The following is a 21,876-nucleotide window of genomic DNA, read 5'->3' as shown; positions in this document are numbered from 1 at the left end:
CTTTTCCACTTTAATTTTGTGTGTGACTCCAAATTCAGGCCTCCATTGGTTATTAAATCTGTTTTAGTTTTCTATTGATGATTTTTGTGTGATTTTGTTGTCAGCACGTTCAACTTTGTACAGAACAAAGTATTCAATGAGAACATTCCATTTATTCAGACCTAGAATGTTATTTGAGTTCCTTTAATTTATTTTCTAAACAGTGTATATACTGTTGTGTATGCTATATCTGCCTCTAATGATCTGAGGAGTCTAACAGGCCGGTATTTTTCCAGCATATCAGAGATGTACGCTGGTCTGAACCTGTTTAAAGCTTTATAAACAAGGAGCAGTATTTTAAACTCTATTCTCCAGCTGATCATGTAAACCTGAGCACTGGAGTTACGTGTTACTGTGTCTTTGTTCTGGTTAGGACTCTGGCGGCAGCGTTCTGAATAAGCTGAAGTTGTTTGATAGATGTTTTTGGGAAGGCCGTTACAGTATGGAGTCAAATTGGGGTCTTTAATGCTGACGAGAAAATAAAACTGTCACGAAAAAAATGTCCACGAATTGCAAAAAAAATCTAATTTTGCAAACAAAGAAGAGAACATAAGTTACCTTTTTTCAATTGTAATATTTTTTTTTGAATTAATCTTTTGCAAAAACACTTTTTCTCTTTGCAATACTTTCCCTCCTTTGCGTTCCTCCGTTTTGTTTGCGAGTCTATTTTGACCCCTTTTTGACGTGGGGGCGTGGGGAGAGGAGAGGGGCGTGACTATGGAGGAACGCGTCATCAGCTGGAGCCTCTGCTCAGCCTAGACGCTAACCAGGCTGAACAACAGCTATTTAACAGTTATAATTCATAAGTTAATTCTAATCATTTATTTTACATATACCTAACTACTGAATTATATAATATTGTTGTTTTCAGTTAAATTAAGCAAAACGCTGAATTTTAGCTTCTTTTTTATCCAGCGTTCTTGCTGCAGTTACATGCGGCCGCCTGTAGATGGTGGATTTTAACAGTGAAAAACGCCATTAAAACACAACGCTGCAAAAACGATCTAAATAAAAAGGAAAAACACAGAACGTTTAATTTGGACTTCAAAATAATATAGATAAAATAAGATAATAAAACCGAACATAGCATAAAAAATAATGTATTAATCTCCCTGTGGAAATTAGTCTGTTCCAGGAACTTTTATACAGATACACACAAACACATGACAGAAAAATAAAAAAGAGGAGACTGTGAGATAAGGTTAGACACACATGTGCAGTGTGCCCATATGAAGTTATCCTAAAAGCAAAAATATATTAATTATTAAAATAATAATAGAAAACAGGAAAACATTTAAATGTCAGATGTAAGATACAGTACCTCACACTAAAGAGCAGATATTACTTTTGATATTTTGTATAATCACACTGGAAATTGAACATTAATATTCTTTTTTGTTATGTTCTGTTTTATTATTTTATTTTATCTATATTACATTGAAGTTTAAATAAACTTGGAGGTCTTTCTGTGTTTTACCTTTTTATTCTGAGTGTTTACAGAGTATATGGTTCCATCAAGAAAATAGTAAGTTTCCCGGCCGTGGTACAAATTAAACGTTCTGTGTTTTTCCTTTTTATTTAGATCGTTTTTGCAGCGTTGTGTTTTAATGGCGTTTTTCACTGTTAAAATCCACCATCTACAGGCGGCCGCGTGTAACTGCAGCAAGAACGCTGGATAAAAAAGAAGCTAAAATTCAGCGTTTTGCTTAATTTAACTGAAAACAACAATATTATATAATTCAGTAGTTAGGTATATGTAAAATAAATGATTAGAATTAACTTATGAATTATAACTGTTAAATAGCTGTTGTTCAGCCTGGTTAGCGTCTAGGCTGAGCAGAGGCTCCAGCTGATGATGCGTTCCTCCATAGCCATGCCCCTCTCCTCTCCCCACGCCCCCACGTCAAAAAGGGGTCAAAATAGACTCGCAAACAAAACGGAGGAACGCAAAGGAGGGAAAGTATTGCAAAGAGAAAAAAGGAACGCAAAGTGCAAAACGCAAAGAAAAAGTGTTTTTGCAAAAGATTAATTCTAAAAAAAATATTACAATTGAAAAAAGGTAACTTATGTTCTCTTCTTTGTTTGCAAAATTAGATTTTTTTTCTCGTCAGCATTAAAGACCCCAATTTGACTCCATATTACAGTAATCTAATCGACTGGGGCTGGTTTTTCAAAAAGTTTAAGCCTGATTTAAATTACTAGCAATATTAGCAAAGTGGAGTTATATAACTTAGTTTCAGGAGATTGATCCACGCCCTCATTCCTCCCAATATAAACCGTCACTTTCTCTCTACCTGCTTGTTGAACAACCTCACACCCACCTCACCATCTTCCTCCTTCTTTCTTTTCTCCCTTTCTCTACCTGTTTCTCACGCTTTTCCAACGAAGCTTCCCCAAACTCCAGCCCAAAAACTCTGTGTAGGGGTGCAGGTCATTGAGTCAAACCCATGCATGGAAAAATATCAAATGAACAGTTAGAGGATTGATTGGGGTTGGTTATTACAAAATTACATTTGTGAATAAAAATGTTAAAATACTCACTGTTTCTTACATAAGGCCTTATTGTTCATGAGGTGACTCCAATGCAGGATTGAGATGTTAAAGTGGCCTGTCCAGTGACAATGTAGAAGTACTCATGGAGGAGGTTCTCCAAGCTCACTCTGCAGAATGTAATGACAATTGATTGCATGAAGTGATCCATCACATGTAATCACTGTCCTACCTGTGTATTTGGATCCGAACATTCTGATGTACTCGGTATGAAAAGAACTCAGGAAATATGTGACTGAAGCTGTTGTTGGGTGCTCACGAGTTGCAACCGGTCGGGGTGAGGCTCCTTTTAAAGGATTTCTCACAACCAGCTCATACACATAAAATAGAGCCTCTCTGCTTTTGATCTTTTTTTTTTATTATATTCCCTGTAGCATCTGAATACACAATGTGATGCTTCGTTCTTTTGTGAAAGACCTTTAGGGTATTTCTAGACCACAGCACTTCCACTCTTTTGGAGCGCATCATCATCAGAGCCTTTTTTTCCCTCTACCATTAGTTGCAGGCTCTTCATCTCATTGCCATGTCTTCTTTGTTTCCTCCGATATTCACAAGAATCCAGATTCAACCACTGATTCTTCACTGCATGTTTAATGAATCCAGATACAGGGCTCTAGGTAGCTTAGCAGTAAGAATCTCTGCTGTTTCTTTCCGAGCTTCAGCTCTTATTGGTCTTCTTTTCAGCTCTTCATTGCTGTTATAGACTTTATCTACCTGAAAATATACATTTGCCTTCAGAGAGATTTCGTCTTCTACCCTAACCTCTGCACACACCGAGCAGTGCTCAAACACACAGTACTGAAAACAGCCAAGCACTGAAAAACTGCTGTGTTTGTTTTTGAGTCAATTGCTTTAACACTGTGCCGCTTAAAGGCAAAACAGCAGTATGGATGTACGGTTCTTAGTCCTTTTGCAATCCCATTGGTCCATTGAAGACCTTTAAAGCTTCTTTTTTTGGTTGCAGTCGAAGGTTTCTCCAGTCCTTTTTTGGAATAAAAAAGAAGCATGGCTGCTGTGGTAGACAGTGAGTGAAAAACCCGGAATTACTGTCCTTATCGTCACTTGTGCTGCTGTCTGATGATGTAGAGATCTGTTGATCATTTTGTAATAAAACAAAGAACTGTTATACACAGATTCCTTTTTCTTAGAACATGGTCTGTTGGTAGTTATAAATATTTTGAAACACTCCAGGCTATAATCTTCCCAAACCCCCTCTACTTACTTGTATTTCCTGGTTTGATAGATTATATTCGTCACTACTGCTGTGCTGAACATCCTCAAGTGGAGGTTTAAGAGGCTCAATGATGCTGGCATCCTCTACATGCTAAAAAAATTACACAAGGCAAAGGAAGAACATACATTTATCTGTTTGCAAGTGGCTAAAGCACTGGAAAAAAATACAACGCCCAAATCAGATATGAATGCGACAATATGTAAAATTGGCAATGAATTAGAACCAATGTTTTTTTCTTTACCTATTTCCTACCTACTTTCATTAAATTGCAGACAGTATGATTCTAATATATTTCATGTTTTATCTGCCTAACTTCACTGAGAAAAGATGTGAAGAGAATTAAGCGGTTAATAATTGGGTATAAATCACGTCAACGGGTAACTGCAGTCATGATTTGGTACAAATGCAGCATTCTCAAAAAGCTGATCATTGGAAGAATAAAGATGAGCTGAGGATCTTTGTTTAGTAATAAATGTCTGTGATGTTCAGCAAAGGCATTTTGTGAGGATTTTGCATCATTTTATTTTCATCTTCCATTCTGTCTTACCTTTTTCTGATTTGGGGTTGTACTCGTCTGGATAAACATAGCAGTTCCCCTATTTATTGCTGTTATAAATGGAATCATGGTTAGTGTAATTAGACTTTTATGTTACATCTTTAATGTCCAAGGAAAAAAAACAGAACTAATTGAATAAATGTTACATAAGTATTCACTCTGTCACTGGGGGACCAAATTTAACAATAGTCCAGGCATTTGGTACGCCAAGGTGCCTTAGGACCAAGAAAGCAGAGGCTTTCACAATATACCACAAGTGACCTGTAGCAACATAGTGAATCTTAATACCCTTGTCCTTTTAATGTAATGGGAATTAAGCGACATTTTAATAACCGTTTACATATTTGAAATATTGGCCTGCTTATAATTTTTTTACAGAAACTTTCTTTTAAAAATGCTTAATCTTTTGATATTAAGTTGTAAAATTGGATACCATTTCACAATCTAAACTAAAGCTATAGATTGTTTTCTTCGATTACCTTAAGGTTATGAATTCCATTTATAAAGACATTAAAATGGGAAAAAAGTATTTGCTGTTGATCTATCAATTTAAGTATTTGTGATATTTAGAAGTAATCAGAATACTCACTTTGTTAAGGATGAGAAGGGATGGACGTAAGTGCAGAATATATATTTAATCAAATAAACAAACTAATAAACCAACAAACAAACATGATAAACAAAAGTATTACTGAAAACAAACTGAAAGCAAACACGTAAACGTAAAAGAAAAATAAACAATACAAGGATAACTAAACTATGAGAACTAGACAAGGAATACAAAACTAAAAAGACTGAACTAGAAAACAGGAACCAACAACAAGCAGCATGAGACACAAAACAAACCTGACAAGACTACAGACAGCAAACAAACCAACAAAAGACTAAACAAAGAAGGCTTGAAACAAAGGGGCTTAAATACAGGAGGAGGGAACAGGAAACTGGAAACACCTGAGGATCAATCAAGAGGGGGCGGGGTTACAAATAACTGATGACAGGGTGGGGCTAGGGCGGAGACAGGACCAAAACACAACAGTAGCACACGGCTGGGAAACACAAAACAGACATGCGCTAAGCTGTGGAACACTTTCTCATCTTGATCTGATAGAGGGTTAGACAGGCCATGTACTACAGTTTCTGTATCCTGTCCCTCAAGTTCCTATAGTGCACACAATGTCAAATAACCTCACATGGTTCTAATTCAGAAAAGAAAATATGAGTGCTCAAATTCATGAGCTGGTAGAGAGCTCAATATTCTGCCAATACATGAAGTTACCTTTTGGTACCGGTAGTCAGCGTTTTGGAGTTTTATTCTGTGAGACAGGACATTAGATATTTTTAGCTGTAGACACACCTCTCCCCAGATGGAGTCGACAGCATAAGCAGACGGCTTCGTTTTCATCACATCAGTATTTGGATATATTGCAACAGCCTGCTGTATATCCTCCAATCTTACGCTTAGTCTTCTTGCCTTTTCATGTTCACAAACATAAAAAATCAAATAATCACTTATAGAATCATTATAAGAACAACTTGACCCATTATATAACATAAGTAGGTAGAATTTAAAAATAGATTAATTCATTAATTGATGAACTAATTTATACTGACTGAAGTGATCAGTCATTTCAATGAAATATTTACCTTTAGGGTGCCCTATTTTTAGACAATTTACATCTTTCTTATTGGTTCCTGGGATTATGAATGTGCACATTGGGTGTTCTTCTTTACTCACCTTCTGCATATAATCACTTCCCCATCTAACTTCCATAAACCCTTTTCTGCTGATGAGTTTTTATAAAACCACTTCAGTTCACCATCTAACTCAGTAGATTTTATAGTGTAATGCTTACAGGGCCATGTATGTAATTATCTGATTTTAAAAGTAATGTTTTCCAAACGGTGTAAACTCTAAACCAAAACACAAAATGGTTTCAGATTGATCTAGATACACATGTGTGCTGTAAAGAGATAAAGACAGACTAATGTACACACGTTCATGTTCTGCTCATACTTTTAACATTTCTTACAACTGCTCAATATAATCAAAAAAGAAACAAAATGAAACCTGACATTGGAATTGTTGTGTTTATTGGGAAATTATTTAAATCCGTTACTCTATTAGGTGTAGATTTTTTTGGGGGGAACTGGTCATTAATTCCCAGGTCTGTTTCTCTAAGTCTCCTTCCTTTGCTCATGATGAGCTCTATGTTTATAATGCTCGACCTTAGCCACAATGGGTCGCGGACGCTTATTCTGTAGCTTTTAACCTCCTAAGCGGTACGCTTGCAGTGGAATGTGATGGATGAGGCCAGTTCAGGTGTTCAGATTTTGAGTTGGTGATCATGAAGTTCTTTAAGAGAACTTTAAGGTGTTTTCCTGAGTGTGTTCCGGTATTCCAGAGAAGACAATGTTGTTTCTCATACTACGTGCTTGTAGGTCCAAAATTGTTTCTCTCATTTGTTTGTTTTCGATGATAACTGATGAAAGCTGGGTTGTGAGTTCACTGACGGAATGCTGTAGCGTTTTGTTCTCTTTAAGTGGGATAGTTTTGCTCTTGGCTGAATTCCAAGCTTTCACGAAGAGCTTGGAATTCTTTGTGTAGTATTTTGACGAGGGATATTCTAGCGTTGAGCGCAGATAGATTGCTGTTGATGGAGGGCAGGATAGAACTGACCTCTGTGCAGCAGGGTGGTGAAGCTGGATCTCCTGTGTTTCCAGGTGAGCTTGGTGGTTGTTTGCCGGTGGGGGTTTGGAATTTTTTACCTTTGGCTTTATCTTCCTTTTTGATGACAAAGTTTTGGTAGTAGTGGTCGATGAATTACGCAGTTTTTAAAGTTTTTTGTGTGAGTGCAACGCTGTTTGGTTGTTTGTCTAGCAGCAGGGGGCCGCCATCTTGGTTCACGCAAGAGAGTGCTCAATGCCCATCACTCTGAAATGTGAAGTTTTAGCTGTGTAGAACAATAATACCTCTTGCACTCTTTACTGTGAGCCTTCATCTGTGAAAAGGGGAATTCTTCCTCACATATGACATATTTCTGCGGTGGTCCAACAAGCTGGTCGACATATCTACAGAGGAGAACCTGTTCAAATTAAACAACTTATGGGCTGGTTTTCAGAAGAAAGGTCTGTGGATCTTTCAAATGTCTGACATGGTAGCCCTCATTGGGGCAGGGAATGGGGTTCAGAAGGCGACCTCAAGTTGTTCCTTGTCTGAGTTTTGGAAATACAGCTTAAATGAATTCCCTGAATTTATGTGGATTTGTCTGACAACCTGAAAAGAGAAGTTAGACAATTTTCATACTATCACTAAACTGAGTGTGTTAACTGTGATGCCTTACACACATTCAAAGTAAGACGTTTCTCCCCTAATCCTGCAGCAATAAGCAGCTGTTTGGCAAATCGATTGGGCACTAAATCCTCATTTTCTTCCTCAAGAAAACAGAAGACGTGAGTGTAATAATGAAGTTGTGCAGACACGGAAAAGCATCTCCGACTTGACCTTCTCCCTCTGTCTGCGTACGGCCCGAACAGCCTCGCAACCTCAGCTAAGCGTGGAGAAAATGCTAACTTCAATTATCAGGCAATAAAGAAGAAATAACCATCTAAATCACCAGTGAAGTTGAATATAAGTCGTATATTAAGCTGTTGTAAAAACCTACCGTCCACTGGGTGACTGGGTGTCATGGCATGTGACGGAGTAGCAGGCGAACTTGGCGCGTTCACAGTACCCAGTGGGGCTGCAGAATAAATTTAACAAAACATTAGCTAGTTCAGTTTGGATTTATACACCAGACGCAATACAAGTGAATGAATAAGATAAACCATTTTTATTTGAGATAAATCTGAAATATGAACAGAACAAACCTACTGCTTCTTTCAAGCTGGCCGGCCAGCGGCCTTCCACTCGAAGCCACTGTTGACTGAACACTAGTATCACAAGTCAAGTAATGCTAGAGTACTTAGAACCGATTACTTCTGTCTGATTCACCAGTTGACCAATCCTGCTTTAGAGCGAGAATAGGACCGCCCACCTAATTACCATACAAATTCAAAAATACAGAAATAAATAAATGAAGAAATGTTGAACTAAATGTATGAATAAATAAACATTGAAATAAATAAATGCACATATAAATGAATAAATAAAAAAATATATAAGTAAATAAGAAATTAATTCATTAATTTACTTAATTTATTTATTTAGCCACACAATTATTTATGTGTGTATTTATTCATTTATTTATTCATTTATATGTTCATTTATTTATATATTTATTCATTTTTACATTTATATGTGCATTTATTTATTTATTTATTTATTTATTTTTGTCATTTTTGGTCCTCCATCTATATTTCCATAATCCATCTATAAGGTGGATTAATGATGAGGATGAGACAAGACAAGAAACTACAACAAGCAAAAGACCAAAAAACAGAAATGTTAATTACACCACCAAACTCGACTCCAACTTCCCCCGTAATCTGACCACACAAACCAAACACACAAAAAATCATCAGACTCCTCTTCACCTTTCTTCATTTATTTAGCTTTAATAATATGACCCTATTTTACAATAAAATAAAACAATCATTAACTATAAGTACAGTGATACGTGACACGTGATAACAGTAATTAAAAGAAACGTTTTGGAAAATTGACAAAATCATCTATATAAAATATTTACATACTTATATGTATACACACATTCTCCTACACACACACCAAATCTCTGTTACACACAGGGTTATTCTATCTTACACAGACGCACTGAGGAGCCAGGACCAACCCAAAGCCCTGCATAGAGGGGCTGAGTGAAGGTGGTGTAGAATGTGTGTAAGTGTGTGAGAGTGTGTGAGGGTGTGTGTGTGTGTGAGGGTGAGTGTGTGTGTGAGGGTGTGTGTGTATCAGAGGAGACTCTGTAGAAGGACAGAGTGCCGGAGGGACAGTCCACATACACTCCTACTCTCCTACAGCCGGAGGGAGGAGTGGAGAGATCAGTTCTGTTATTATTGTGAAGAACAGAGTAACTGTTATCAGAGCAGATCAGACACCAGGAGTTTATATTCCCTCCAAACACACAGTCTGATCCTCCTCCTTTCCTGCTGATGGTGTTATAACTCAGAGCTACTTCAGCTCCTCCTCCCCACCCGCTCCACTCAGCCTCCCAGTAACAGCGTCCAGTAACACCAGTAACTCTCTCTCTACTCAGAACCTGTGGACACCACCCATCAAATCTCTCTGGATGATCAGGATACGACTGCAGCTCCTCTCTCCTCTCCACCCTCCTGTTCTCCTCACTCAGAGAGAGATTACGCTGCGCTGTGTTCAGATCCAGAGTGAAATCACAGAACCCTGAACACAAGAACACACACAGAGTGTATTTAGTGTGTGTGTAGTGTTATATTTAGTGTGTGTAGTGTTATATTTAGTGTGTGTGTAGTGTTATATTTAGTGTGTAGGGTTGTTATATTTAGTGTTATACTTAGTGTGTGTAGTGATATATTTAGTGTTATATTTAGTGTGTGTGTTGTTATATTTAGTGTTATATTTAGTGTGTAGTGTTATATTTAGTGATATATTTAGTGTGTAGTGTTATATTTAGTGATATATTTAGTGGGTAGTGTTATATTTAGTGTGTGTATTGTTATATTTAGTGTGTAGTGTTATATTTAGTGTTATATTTAGTGTTATATTTAGTGTATGTGTTGTTATATTTAGTGTTATATTTAGTGTGTAGTGTTATATTTAGTGTGTAGTGTTATATTTAGTGATATATTTAGTGTGTAGTGTTATATTTAGTGATATATTTAGTGTGTAGTGTTATATTTAGTGTGTAGTGTTGTTATATTTAGTGATATATTTAGTGTTATATTTAGTGTTATATTTAGTGTGTGTAGTGTTATATTTAGTGATATATTTAGTGTGTATTAGGGATGAGACGGTTCTCGGTATTTTATTGAATCGTTCGGTTTGGTCTGTTTGGTTTGATACACCCGGATGGACGGCGGTATTTAGGTGCGCACTAACAGAGTGAACAAACGCTCTCCCGCTGTACATGCCCCGCCCATGGCCAGGGGGAGGCGCTGCTGAGCGCGTGCTGGGGGACTGCGCCGTCACACTGTGAAGATTCACCAGCAGCTCATATAAGAGAAGAGTAATGTTATTTTATTCTCTATTCTCTTTATTGTTTATGTAAAAACTGGGTTTACAACACTGAATATTAATCAATCAATCAACCATTATTTACACTGGAGGGGGACCCTAATTTACAATGCAGCTGAGCATTTACAGTTTAAAACAGATAAAAAATATATTCAAAAAAATTAGAAATAAAAACTGACATTTACTCTACACGAATAAAATATATACGTAAAAAAGGAAAAATAGGAGATTTTAAAAAGATCATAAAAAGACACATAAAAAGTAAAGAATTTATATCTTATGAATAAAAAATAATAGTAGTGAAAATAAAATAAAATGATAAAAATAATAAGATATTATAAAATTAATATTAATAAACTAAGAACATGGGAATCATGGGAGAAAAAAAAAATATATATATGATATAGTTATTTATATAAACTATTTTGATAAATAAAATAATACAAATAAATAAAATAAATAAGTAATATAAAATATAAACTCATTAAAAAAACTAATTGAAAACAACCACAGGCTTTCTGAATAAAAAGCCTGATAGTAATAAAAGTTTCAGTTTCAAAACATGGAAATAGATCACCAAAACCTCAAGCTATTATTCATATTTGACAATATTTAATTAACGTTTCCGCACTCATCTTATTTTAGTTAACTGAACTGAGTTTTATATTATTTGTAGCATCGCTCTGAATTCAGTTTCGAAAGAGAGAGAAAGAAAGAAAGAGAGAGAGAGAGAGTCAGAGAGACAGAGAGAGAGAAAGAGAGAGAGAGAGAGGGGAGAAGTGCATTTTGCCTGATGTCTCTCTTGGTTATATGACAGTGGTGTTTTTATATTGAGTTTTATATCATGGTTTTGCAGTTTAAACTACACTTGATCCGTCGTTATTTATTAAAATGATTTTTCTTTAAGAAAACAAAGGTAATTCCACGCCGTGTGCGCTGCCAAACTTTGCTACGTGTGCCTGCAGCTTTTTAGAGCGCTGGACGAGATTTTATTTAATGAATTAATATATTTTATATTTTAATAAATCTGCCCTGGTGATAAGAAATGAACGCTAACATATAGCTTTATATTTCTGTGTATTTCAAATGTTTGTGAAATAAAATAAATTCCTGTTCAGTCAAAGTGCTTTCCTCTTTTAATTTTTTGTTTCTAAAACTCCAGCATTTGGGTGAGAATAAGCATCTGTTAAAATTCTCAAACAGCAGAATGCCTATAACCATTGGCGTAGGAACCGGGGGGGGATGGGTGGGACATGTCCCACTCAATATTAGAAACAGGTGGATTTGTCCCCCCCCAAAAATGATATTGTTTCACTCAGCTCAGCTGTGCTATTAATGAGGAGACAGACTGGACCAATCACGGAGCCGGTTCAGGAATTAAGTTCCGCCTCTCAGGAGAAACAGCCAATCAGCTTGCTGTTATTGCGGCGCGCGGAGGCGTCAGTATGTTGGTGGGGGGAAGCCCCTCCCTCGCTGTGAGATTTAGCAGCGGGATCGGCTGCAGCTGATTTTAAGATATGGATATACGGTGATTTTTTTTTTCTAAAAGAAAGGTAACGGTATCTAATCATGTAAACTGTGATGATATGTTTCTGATAGCTGGTTAAAAATACACGTCTCTGAATCAGCACACAGTTTAACCCCACTGTGATTAATAAACTGCAGCTGTGTTAGTGAGTTAGCTTAACTTTGAAATTACCTAGATTGGGAGTCAAGGTTAAAGAAAAAAAAAAACTATATATGTAATGTTCAACTTGCCCTGTACCTGATCAGCTAATCACTATTTCATTTTCAAACTGTTTATTAATTTAGGATTGCAGTTAGCTAGAAGCTGGATGTAGAGGATAGACAGAATTTAGTACAACACTGGGTAATGTTGGTAGTTTAAAGCAGTTTCTTAACCCTGATCATCACTGCCCTAAAACTGTGTTTTCCATCAGATCCAACTGATCACCTAATAAACAATCATTTACTGAGTTAACCTGTTAAAATCTCTTAGCCCCCTATGGATCCTAAATTAATCATTATGTATATCCAGCAGTTTATTAGACACATCATACCACCACTTACTTTATTAAAGTGCCTTTAAACAGAGGAAGCTGTAGAATATGCAGAACAGTGTTAATATGCAGTAGAATATGTAAGAACAGGGTTAAGAAACACTGATCTAACCTGACTTCTGTTCATATGTAGTTCACAGTAAGACCACATGTCCTGACGTTTATATTAACTTCTGCCAAAAATCTCTAGGAAACGTAGTTACATTCTCTCAGTAGAAAGAAGTGTTCTCAGTAAAAACAAATTAAAAGCGCAGGAACCAAAGAAAATGTAAATATACAACAGAATTGACATACAATACATAATAATAATAACCAATACTGTTATATTATTTTAAATATTAGGTGATAACTGATCAGTTTTTGTACTATGTATATAATTCAGACATTGCATGCATAATTTTTTTCTAACAACAGTAAATGTAATGTGGAGTAACATGTTTAGGTTGTAAAATCACCTTTTATTTTGGATGTAACTAATTATAAACAAAATACAGAAAAAAAATGATTATTTGTGATAAAAAATAATTCCACAAATGTTGTTCTAGGAAACTATAGGGTGGGCTTTGGTTCATATTCGCAAATGTGTCCCCCACAATATCAAGCCCGCTCCTACGCCCTTGCCTATAACTGCTATATTAAGCTACAGTTATTAAGTCTGTGTACTGAACATAAATTTAAATCCTTATAAATATCAGAAATAAATATAACTAATAATAACTTATAGTTACTGTGCAGATTTTTAAGTATATTATATTTTATAGTTGATAGTTTTTTATATATTACTTCTATCGGAGCAAATCAGCTCTGAAGGCAAACGCTGAAGATTTGAGGACTAATTAAACAAAACTTTCTCAGCTGCGTGATCAGGGCCAGTGAACGCTAAACGGAGAAAAGGATATTTGAAGAGGCGCCGTCATCTTATAAATCCGCTGTTCGGGACATTTTGGCTTCAGCGTTGAGTTTGATAATCAAGGTAAAAGACAGTCAGCAGATAAAGCACAGTGTGATTCAGTTACCTGTTTTTGACTAATGGTAAGAATAAGTGCTCCTTTTTTATAATAGATATTGTGATTTGAATTAATCTGTGACTTTATTAATTGGCTCTAAAAGTGTGAGTAGGAGCACCTCGTTGATTTGAAATAGAAAGGGCTAAAAACGTGCTGCATGTTGGAGCTAGATAATATTGATATATTATCAAAACAGAACCGAAACCGTGGCCCAAGAACCGCGATACGAACCAAACCATGGCCACACTGTACCATTCCATCCCTAGTGTGTAGTGTTATATTTAGAGTGTGTAGTGTTATATTTAGTGTTATATTTAGTGTGTGTGTAGTGTTATATTTTTTATGTGTGTGTAGTGTTATAATTAACGTGTATGTAGTGAATGTGTGCGTATGTAGTGTGTATGTGTGTGCTTGTATTGTGTGTATTTGGGTGTACAATGTGTGTATGTAGTGTGTATTGTGTGTAGTGTATCTGTAGTGGTATGTTTAGTGTGTGTGTAGTGTTTGTGTGTATGTAGTGTATGTAGTGTACGTGGGTGTAGTGTTTGTATATAGTGTATGTAGTGTGTTTGTATTGGGTGTATACAGTGTGTGTGTATTTGGGTGTGTATGTAGTGTGTGTAGTGTTTGTGTGTATTGTTTGTATGTAGTGTTTGTGTGTAGTGTGTTTGTGTGTATTGTTTGTATGTAGAGTGTATATGCCTGTATGTGTGAGTGTTCGTGTTTGTACTTTGTGTGTGTGTAGTGTTATATTTAGTGTGTGTATTGTTTGTGTGTAGTGTGTGTGTATGCGAGTGTGTGTGTAGTGTTATATTTAGTGTGTGTAGTGTTTGTATGTAGTGTATGTGTGTGTGTATTCTTTGTATGTAGTGTATGTGTGTGTAGTGTGTGTGTGTAGTGTGTGTATGCGAGTGTGTGTGTAGTGTTATATTTAGTGTGTGTAGTGTTTGTATGTAGTGTATGTGTGTGTGTATTCTTTGTATGTAGTGTATGTGTGTGTAGTGTGTGTGTGTAGTGTGTGTATGCGAGTGTGTGTGTAACTTACATTTTTTTAATCCAGGTTTGATTCTGATCTTCCCTCCATGTTCCACTCTAAACACACACACACACACACACACACACACACAGACACAGATCAGCACAGTGTGACATTTTTAGAAACTGATTTATAAAGAAATAATTTGCGTGAAAACGAGCGAACATTTGAGAGAGTGGAAATTAGTGACCTCATGTGGTAAAGTACGGAACTACAATGCACACTGCATAAAATCAGATTAAAAACTGAAGATTAAGGAAGATTAACTGTTACTTCTCTAAATATATTTTTGTCTGCATGTATAAAGTTTTAATACTTGCCGTATCTTATTCTGCTTTATATGCACAATATGTAGTATTATTGTTATTAGAGCTTTTATTCAGAAATGGAGAAAACATGTCACAGTGGTTAAAGTTCCCAGGAGTGACTGAGCTACAGAAATTACTCCAAAAGGGCATGAACAACTCATCCAGGAAGAACCCAGAACAACATTTAAAGAACTGCAGGATCTCACTCGCCTCAGTTAAGATCAGTGTTAATGATTCAATAATAAGAAAGAAACTGGGTGAAAATGATCTCCTAGATAAGATAAAATGGTTTCTTGTGGGCTTGCAGAAAAGGGTTAAACTTTACTAAAGTATGTTTTTTGCATTCATATTCATACCCGAGTGTACTCCTGTCACAACAACTGTTTTTATTGGACCATACATTTTTCATGGAATTATTGTGCAAAAAGTTTTTTATCATGATTTAAAAATAATTTTATGTCACCGGTCATTAGAAAACTTCAAAAATTTAAAATGTAACAAAGGCACCATTTTTAAATAAAGCCAATAAACCAACTTAATCACATTAATGGGATCTCTTTAGAAATTAAGGGCTCTCTTTTAGTGATCTGTAGGTGAGCTGTCAGCCGTGCACCATGCAGCTTGATTTAGGGTGTGTCACTGTGTCTTTACGATAGGAAAAGTTGCTCCAAAGAGGCTCAAAATGTGCAAAAAGCATGTATCGTAAAATAAACCAATCACCATGTCATTTGCCATTCCCTTTAAGAGCCAGGCGCGGTCTGACTTTGGCGTATTGCTATTTAAATGGAGCAGCTACCTGGAATTGACCAATGTTTTTCATCGGCGTAGATATATTCAAAATCACCGCTGCTGTTTAAACAAGACAGGTGAAGAGCATGAAAATACACTGTTGGTGGGAGTAAGATAGCAATAAGCATCAAGACCACCTTGCACAGGGTGTTAGGTCCCTAAGTGTACAGAAAGGATTCTGGTTTTGCAGTCACTGATTATTTTCACCATAAAGACATGGGCTGGTTGCTGGGGTGCTTGACTCTCAGTGTGTATAAAGTTAGTGGGGATCAGTTTTAATCTGGTAACTTTTCTCCTGACTCGATGCTCAGGGCAGCTCTCCATCACTGACTCCATGACCAGAACCAGCTAAACTTTTCCACCTGTTCTGGAGTTAAAACTAAACCTTGGTTCTTTTTACCAACAGAAAGATGAGCCAAAACAGAATTACAGCAAAGTACTTGGCCTTCAGTACAGATAGCTTGGGCATAACAAATAAACAGTGGCTGTGTAAACGAAAATAAGACAGAATGACAGAATGAAGGTTACATGCAGCTCCACCGTGTTTACCTGGTGACTACAACTAGACTTACTACAGGTCCCACAATGCAATGTGTCACAGCATTAACCCCTAACTTTCTCAACACTTTGCTTTCCTGTGAGGCACAGCGCATACACAGGAAAGAGCACAACAGGCAATATCGAGAGTGATAAAAATGTACAACATGTACAACAATATTTATCTTACAATAAGTTGATAACATAATTATTAGTTCAGACCTACCCGAGTTTCTCCAGTTTGCAGTGTGGATCCTCCAGTCTGGCAGAAAGCAGCTTCACTCCTGACTCTCCTGGGTGGTTGTAGGTCAGATCCAGCTCTTTCAGGTGGGAGGGGTTTGAAATTAGAGCTGAAGCCAGAGAACAACAGCCTTTATCTGTGATCATACAACCAGATAATCTGCAGACAGAGCAAGAGAATGTGTGAGTGAGTGACAGAAAACAAGAAAGAAAGACAACATAGCAGACTGAGGAAGATAATGCACTTTGATATTAGTCTCTTTTTTTTTTTTACAAAATAACACTACAAAATCTGAAAAAATATCTATAGAAAACTAAAGTTTCTTAACACAGTTGACACAGATTAACATGAAACCCAAACCTCAACAGTAAGCATCTCTGTGAATACGGCATTAGCATTGATGTGGACCAAAGAATTGAGTTCATATTAACTTTTGCTAAAATTGTTTTTGCTCGTGCATCACAATTTTGTAATCAATGTGTGATATATCTCAAATGGTCATTCAAGTTGGAGATTCTTAAGATGACTGCAGAAGACTCGTATTTGTTTGTTATACTCTGACTTTCGTTAAACACTTTCTTATGTGTGATTTGTTATCCTCAGAGGTGGAAAAAGTACTGAAAAATTGTAATTAAGTTAAAGTACCTTTACGTTGCTAAAATTCTATTCAAGTAAAAGTACCCATCTAAAAATCTACTTGAGTAAAAGTACTCAATTTAAAATGTACTTTGAGTAAAAGTTACATAGTTACTTTAAATTGTTTGATGTAAAAAAAAATACAAATCATAAATTAAATAATTATTAAGTGAAATAATTTGGATCTTTCAGTCAGTATTTGTTCAGACCACCCCATAAAACATTTTTAAAAACAAGTGGCATTTTTTCAGTCATATAAGTGACTATAAGACCTGGGAATTAACGACCTGTTCCCCCGTGAAATCCTTGACAGACACAGAAAACCCATGAGGAAAGAACTCATAAAAGAATGGAAAATAGCAGTCGTCTCTGTCGACAAACTTTATGTTGATGGACAGCTATATCGTGACAAAAACATAACTCCCTGGCTGTTCTAAATTTCTTTAACTGTAACTAAATAGCGCTCTCTCTCTCTCCCCCCGAGCGCTTTCGTTTGTGCACTCTCTGTCTCTCTCTCATGCGCGTTGCGCTCTCATTGCACGATCTCTAACATATAGGTCAATACTCAAATAACCTCATAAAATTGATCCATAATGTATATATATATATATATAAACTTTCCTTTCTCTCTCGTTCTCCCGTTTCTTCCGCTCCCACTTACTCGGGTCATTCTCACAAAATCCTGATTCAGAGGACATCCAGTAGGAACATTTTCAAAATGCATTTAACGACAAATTTCCTTTTGAGGATTTAAGATTAAGGTCTAAACTTACTATGAACATTATTTACAGAACATTTGTTCCATTTTATTGCATATTTTATTAGCATTTTATAGATGAAGTCCACAAAAATGTATCATTACCGCAATGTGACATGACTAATATATGATAAAATGCATTTTTTATCAACGTTAAGCAGTTCAGTTAAGCAAGGGTTTAGGAAGAATTATTAGCTTACACTTACACACAATGCTACATTATGAAAAGAATGTTTATTTTCAATTTCAATTATTTCATATTATTTAAGACAATTTACAATGCAAACATTTGTATATCAAAAGAATCTTTCATGTAGACTACAGCACCTTCATCAATAAAACAGCTCATTTAACTATTGGAAACCATTCAACAAATGTCAAAGAAAGACCTCTCAGAAACTCTGAAATCTTGTCTATCCTTATGCACCATCCAGCATTGTATGCCTACTAAGAACAAACTTTTATTTTTAGTCATTTTATGTAGTTTTTTTGTGTTTTGCCCATATGTCCGGCATATGTCAGTGCTGTAATATCTGGCTGACCTTTTTTCCTCCATTGCTTTTTCTTTTTGTCATGGTACTTTTTGGTCAGATCACGTGTTGTCTTTATTTTCCCACTGGAAATGGCAAATATGAAATTATGATATCCGTTCCAGTTTTTGTTCAGTTCCTTAGAATGGACTGTACACAAATAATATCATGTGAAAGCAACTCCAACTGGAACAACTGTCTGTGTCGTTGAGTATGTGTGTGTGTTTCTCTAAATGTTGTAATTCTTGCTGTAAATGTTCTCCCTAAACTTTGACAGCCTTGCTTTTGCTGCTGCCATTCTTTTCTCAATAGCTACCTGCCTGTAAACAAATACACATCGCACATTACAATAAAATATATCAAAGATGGAAAAAAGCTCTCTGGTTATGTGGTCTAAAATCTAATTCTGTGTACGGAATTAGATTTAGTTTCAGGCCAGATAAGACGGAACATTAGTGACCTCTACTGGTGGTTTGCAATAGCTACGTTAGAATGGTCTACTGGAGAAAATGTTCAGGGTAACGCTCATGTTATGACAATCAGGAAGTAAAAAGGCATCTGTATTATGCTTCCTAATCAAATTCTCATTACCGAAACAGTTCATCTCATTACCGCAACAGGTATTGAAATGTAGCAGTAAGTGAGAATTCAGTTGGAGGATGAGTGACTTTAAACTTTTATGCTAACTGTAAAGGCACCATGAGGGCTAGATAAATTTTCACTTACAGTGTCCATTTAGACCTTAATATACTGTAACTTCAAACTGTAGGCTCAAAACTTATATCGATATATCGGTAATGACAATGAAAAAGTCATGCAGACAAGTTGATGAGCAATCTTTTAACTTTTATCCAGAAACATATGAGAAGAACTGCTTACATATTAGCCATCCTGAGTGTCATGGCCAATGTCCTCCATAATGATGAAAATGCCTTGAAAATTTAAGTTTCTTGTGGATTTAAACAATGATTGAAAATTGTTGCGGAGGATGAGAAAATTTGTGTTGGACACATTCCTTTTCTTTATTTATTTTATTGTTTTTACTTTTCACTGTAAAATCGTTTCTGTTTATTAACTAAAAGTGTTTATAGTATGAAATGCATTTAAATTTTTTGTTTTTTTAATGTTTAAATTTTAAAATTTCCAAACAATGTACTGAAATTCTGATACGGACATGTTGCGGAAATGAGAATTTTACTCTAAAATGTAAAAAATTACAAAAATGATATTTATAATGTTCATTTTTAAACATGTGCAAGATAGACCAAATGACATTGTTTATGATTCTATATTTTTTATTTTGTTAATATTTACTTGTTTATTAAAATTCCTCATGCCACCTCATCCATCCATCCATTACGCGCAAATACACACGCACCCGCAAATATACTAATGCACGCACATTAATCCGTTCACAAAATCCCATAAAAATCACAAGGAACCACTTAGCAATAACTTAATGCATGCAACGTCTCAATGTCATAACATGTATGTCACACCAAATCCAACACTTTTTGTCTTATGTTATGTCTCTTCTACTTTGTTTGCATTTAATCACTCCTTTCTGTACCATCTCTCTGCACCAACCTCTATTTTATTACTACTATATATCTCAGATCCGAAAAATGCATTTTTGTTTACACTCCATCCCCCAAACACCAGAAAATATCCTCAAACATCTGCACACTCATATCATATCACTGATAAACATTATTAATCCATACATCACAACATGTCTTCACTTAAATTCATAAACTATAACATTCGTGGCATTGGCACACAGATTAAGCAAGCCAAAGTACTAAACCATCTCACTTCACTAAAGGCAGACATTCGTTTACTACAAGAAACACATCTATCAGAAACAAATCATCATAAGCTCAGATCACCAAAATTCACCCATATATTCTCAGCTTACTATAACTCCAAACAAAGAGGAGTATCAATACTAATTAAACCAAAAAATCCCCTTCACACATAACACCACTATATCAGACACAGGTAGATACATCATAATTAACATCAACATCAGCAACACACCCTTAAAAATAGCAAGTTTGTATGGCCCCAACATTTATAACCCATCCTTCTTTCATGAGTTTTTCAACCATATAAACAATATATCAGATTCCACAATTATAATTGGAGGTGACTTTAATTCAATCATTGACCCGTGTATAGACAGATTAATCATGGCACACAATACACGTTACTGGCATTCAACAGATATCATTAAACAATACATGACAGACTTAGGGCTCAGCGATGGTTGGCGCCTCAAAAACCCAAACACTAAAGACTTTTCTTTCTGTTCTCCAGCCTACCACTCATATTCTCGCATTGACTGTTTTTTAACCAGCAATTCTATTATAGCTAATATATCAGAAATAAAATATCACCATACAGTTTCACTTATATGGAACATAAATCCCCTATATAAAACGTTCAGCTGGAGACTAAATAGCTCGTTACTTACAGACCCAGAATTTGACAGCTACATCAAAAAAGAGTGGGCATCTTTCCTAGAAATAAATGATTCTCCAGAAACCACACCAACAATACTGTGGGAAACTGGGAAAGCAGTACTAAGAGGCAAAATCATCTCTTACTCTTCCTGTAAGAAGAAGAAAGATACGGAAAACGAGTCTAATCTACAACATCAGGGAACTGTCAAATGAAATGATAAAAAAAACCATCAGATAAAAAAAAAAGAGTTAAATGAATGCGAATCACAGTATAATGAACTTATAAACAAGAGGACTGAAGTTTTACCACAACGACTAAGATATAAACAATTTAAATCACAATAATAAATCTGGTAAATTCTTAGTTAACCAAGTAAAACATAACAAAGAAAAAAACAATTCCATCAATCAAAGATGAGACCGGACTAATCAGGCAAACATCAAATAAAATTAATCAAGTATTTGAGAAATTCAATAAAAATCTATACTCACCAGAACATGATCCAGACCCAATAGATATTCACACTTTCCTCAATAATATACACCTACCCAAACTAACTGAAGAAGAAAAAGCACATTAGAAAAGCCAATAACTTCAGAAGACCTTCATAAAGCCCTCCGTAAGATGCCTAATAACAAAGCACCAGGACCAGATGGCATTCCCGCAGAATTCTACAAGCACTTCTGGTCAATATTTGGCCCAATGTTCAGTAGAGTAATAGCAGAAATTAAACTCTAAGAGATTACCAACAGAAACGAATACAGCTACAATATCACTCCATCTTAAACCTACAAAGATCCTACCTTACCATTCAGCTACCGTCCACTGTCACTAACACTAATTAGCTTAGCCAAACTCAAGGCTGACTAGCCAAACTGTTTTAGTATTATTTATCTAATTTTATTGACTTTTAGTTTCACTTTATTTTACATATTTTATTTACGTTTTAGTTTTATTTATTTCT

The 21,876-nt window shown here is 35.7% G+C and overlaps 3 protein-coding genes across 3 annotated transcripts in view; 1 reads left to right on the top strand and 2 right to left on the bottom strand.

The window, feature by feature from the left end:
* LOC125801107 (zinc finger protein 271-like) overlaps positions 1-21,876 on the top strand; it is a 223,993-nt gene that overhangs the window by 51,895 nt on the left and 150,222 nt on the right. The window lies entirely within an intron of this gene.
* Positions 1-21,876, bottom strand: part of LOC125801482 (zinc finger protein 239-like) — a 297,730-nt gene that overhangs the window by 253,787 nt on the left and 22,067 nt on the right. The window lies entirely within an intron of this gene.
* The window catches only part of LOC111196136 (NACHT, LRR and PYD domains-containing protein 14-like), a 33,745-nt gene continuing 20,965 nt past the window's right edge, over positions 9,097-21,876 (bottom strand). Inside the window, exons 7-9 of the mRNA XM_049477178.1 lie at positions 16,509-16,682; positions 14,658-14,704; positions 9,097-9,735 (exon numbers count right to left, since the gene is read on the bottom strand). Of these exons, the coding sequence (XP_049333135.1) occupies positions 9,128-9,735; positions 14,658-14,704; positions 16,509-16,682 (829 nt within the window). The 3' untranslated portion in view covers positions 9,097-9,127. The remainder of the gene's footprint in view (positions 9,736-14,657; positions 14,705-16,508; positions 16,683-21,876) is intronic.

The sequence above is a fragment of the Astyanax mexicanus genome, chromosome 4 (genome assembly GCF_023375975.1).
Source record: "Astyanax mexicanus isolate ESR-SI-001 chromosome 4, AstMex3_surface, whole genome shotgun sequence".
Taxonomy (NCBI): domain Eukaryota; kingdom Metazoa; phylum Chordata; class Actinopteri; order Characiformes; family Acestrorhamphidae; genus Astyanax; species Astyanax mexicanus.
The sequence above is the reverse complement of the archived record's forward strand: the minus strand, read 5'-3'. Positions and strand labels throughout refer to the sequence as shown.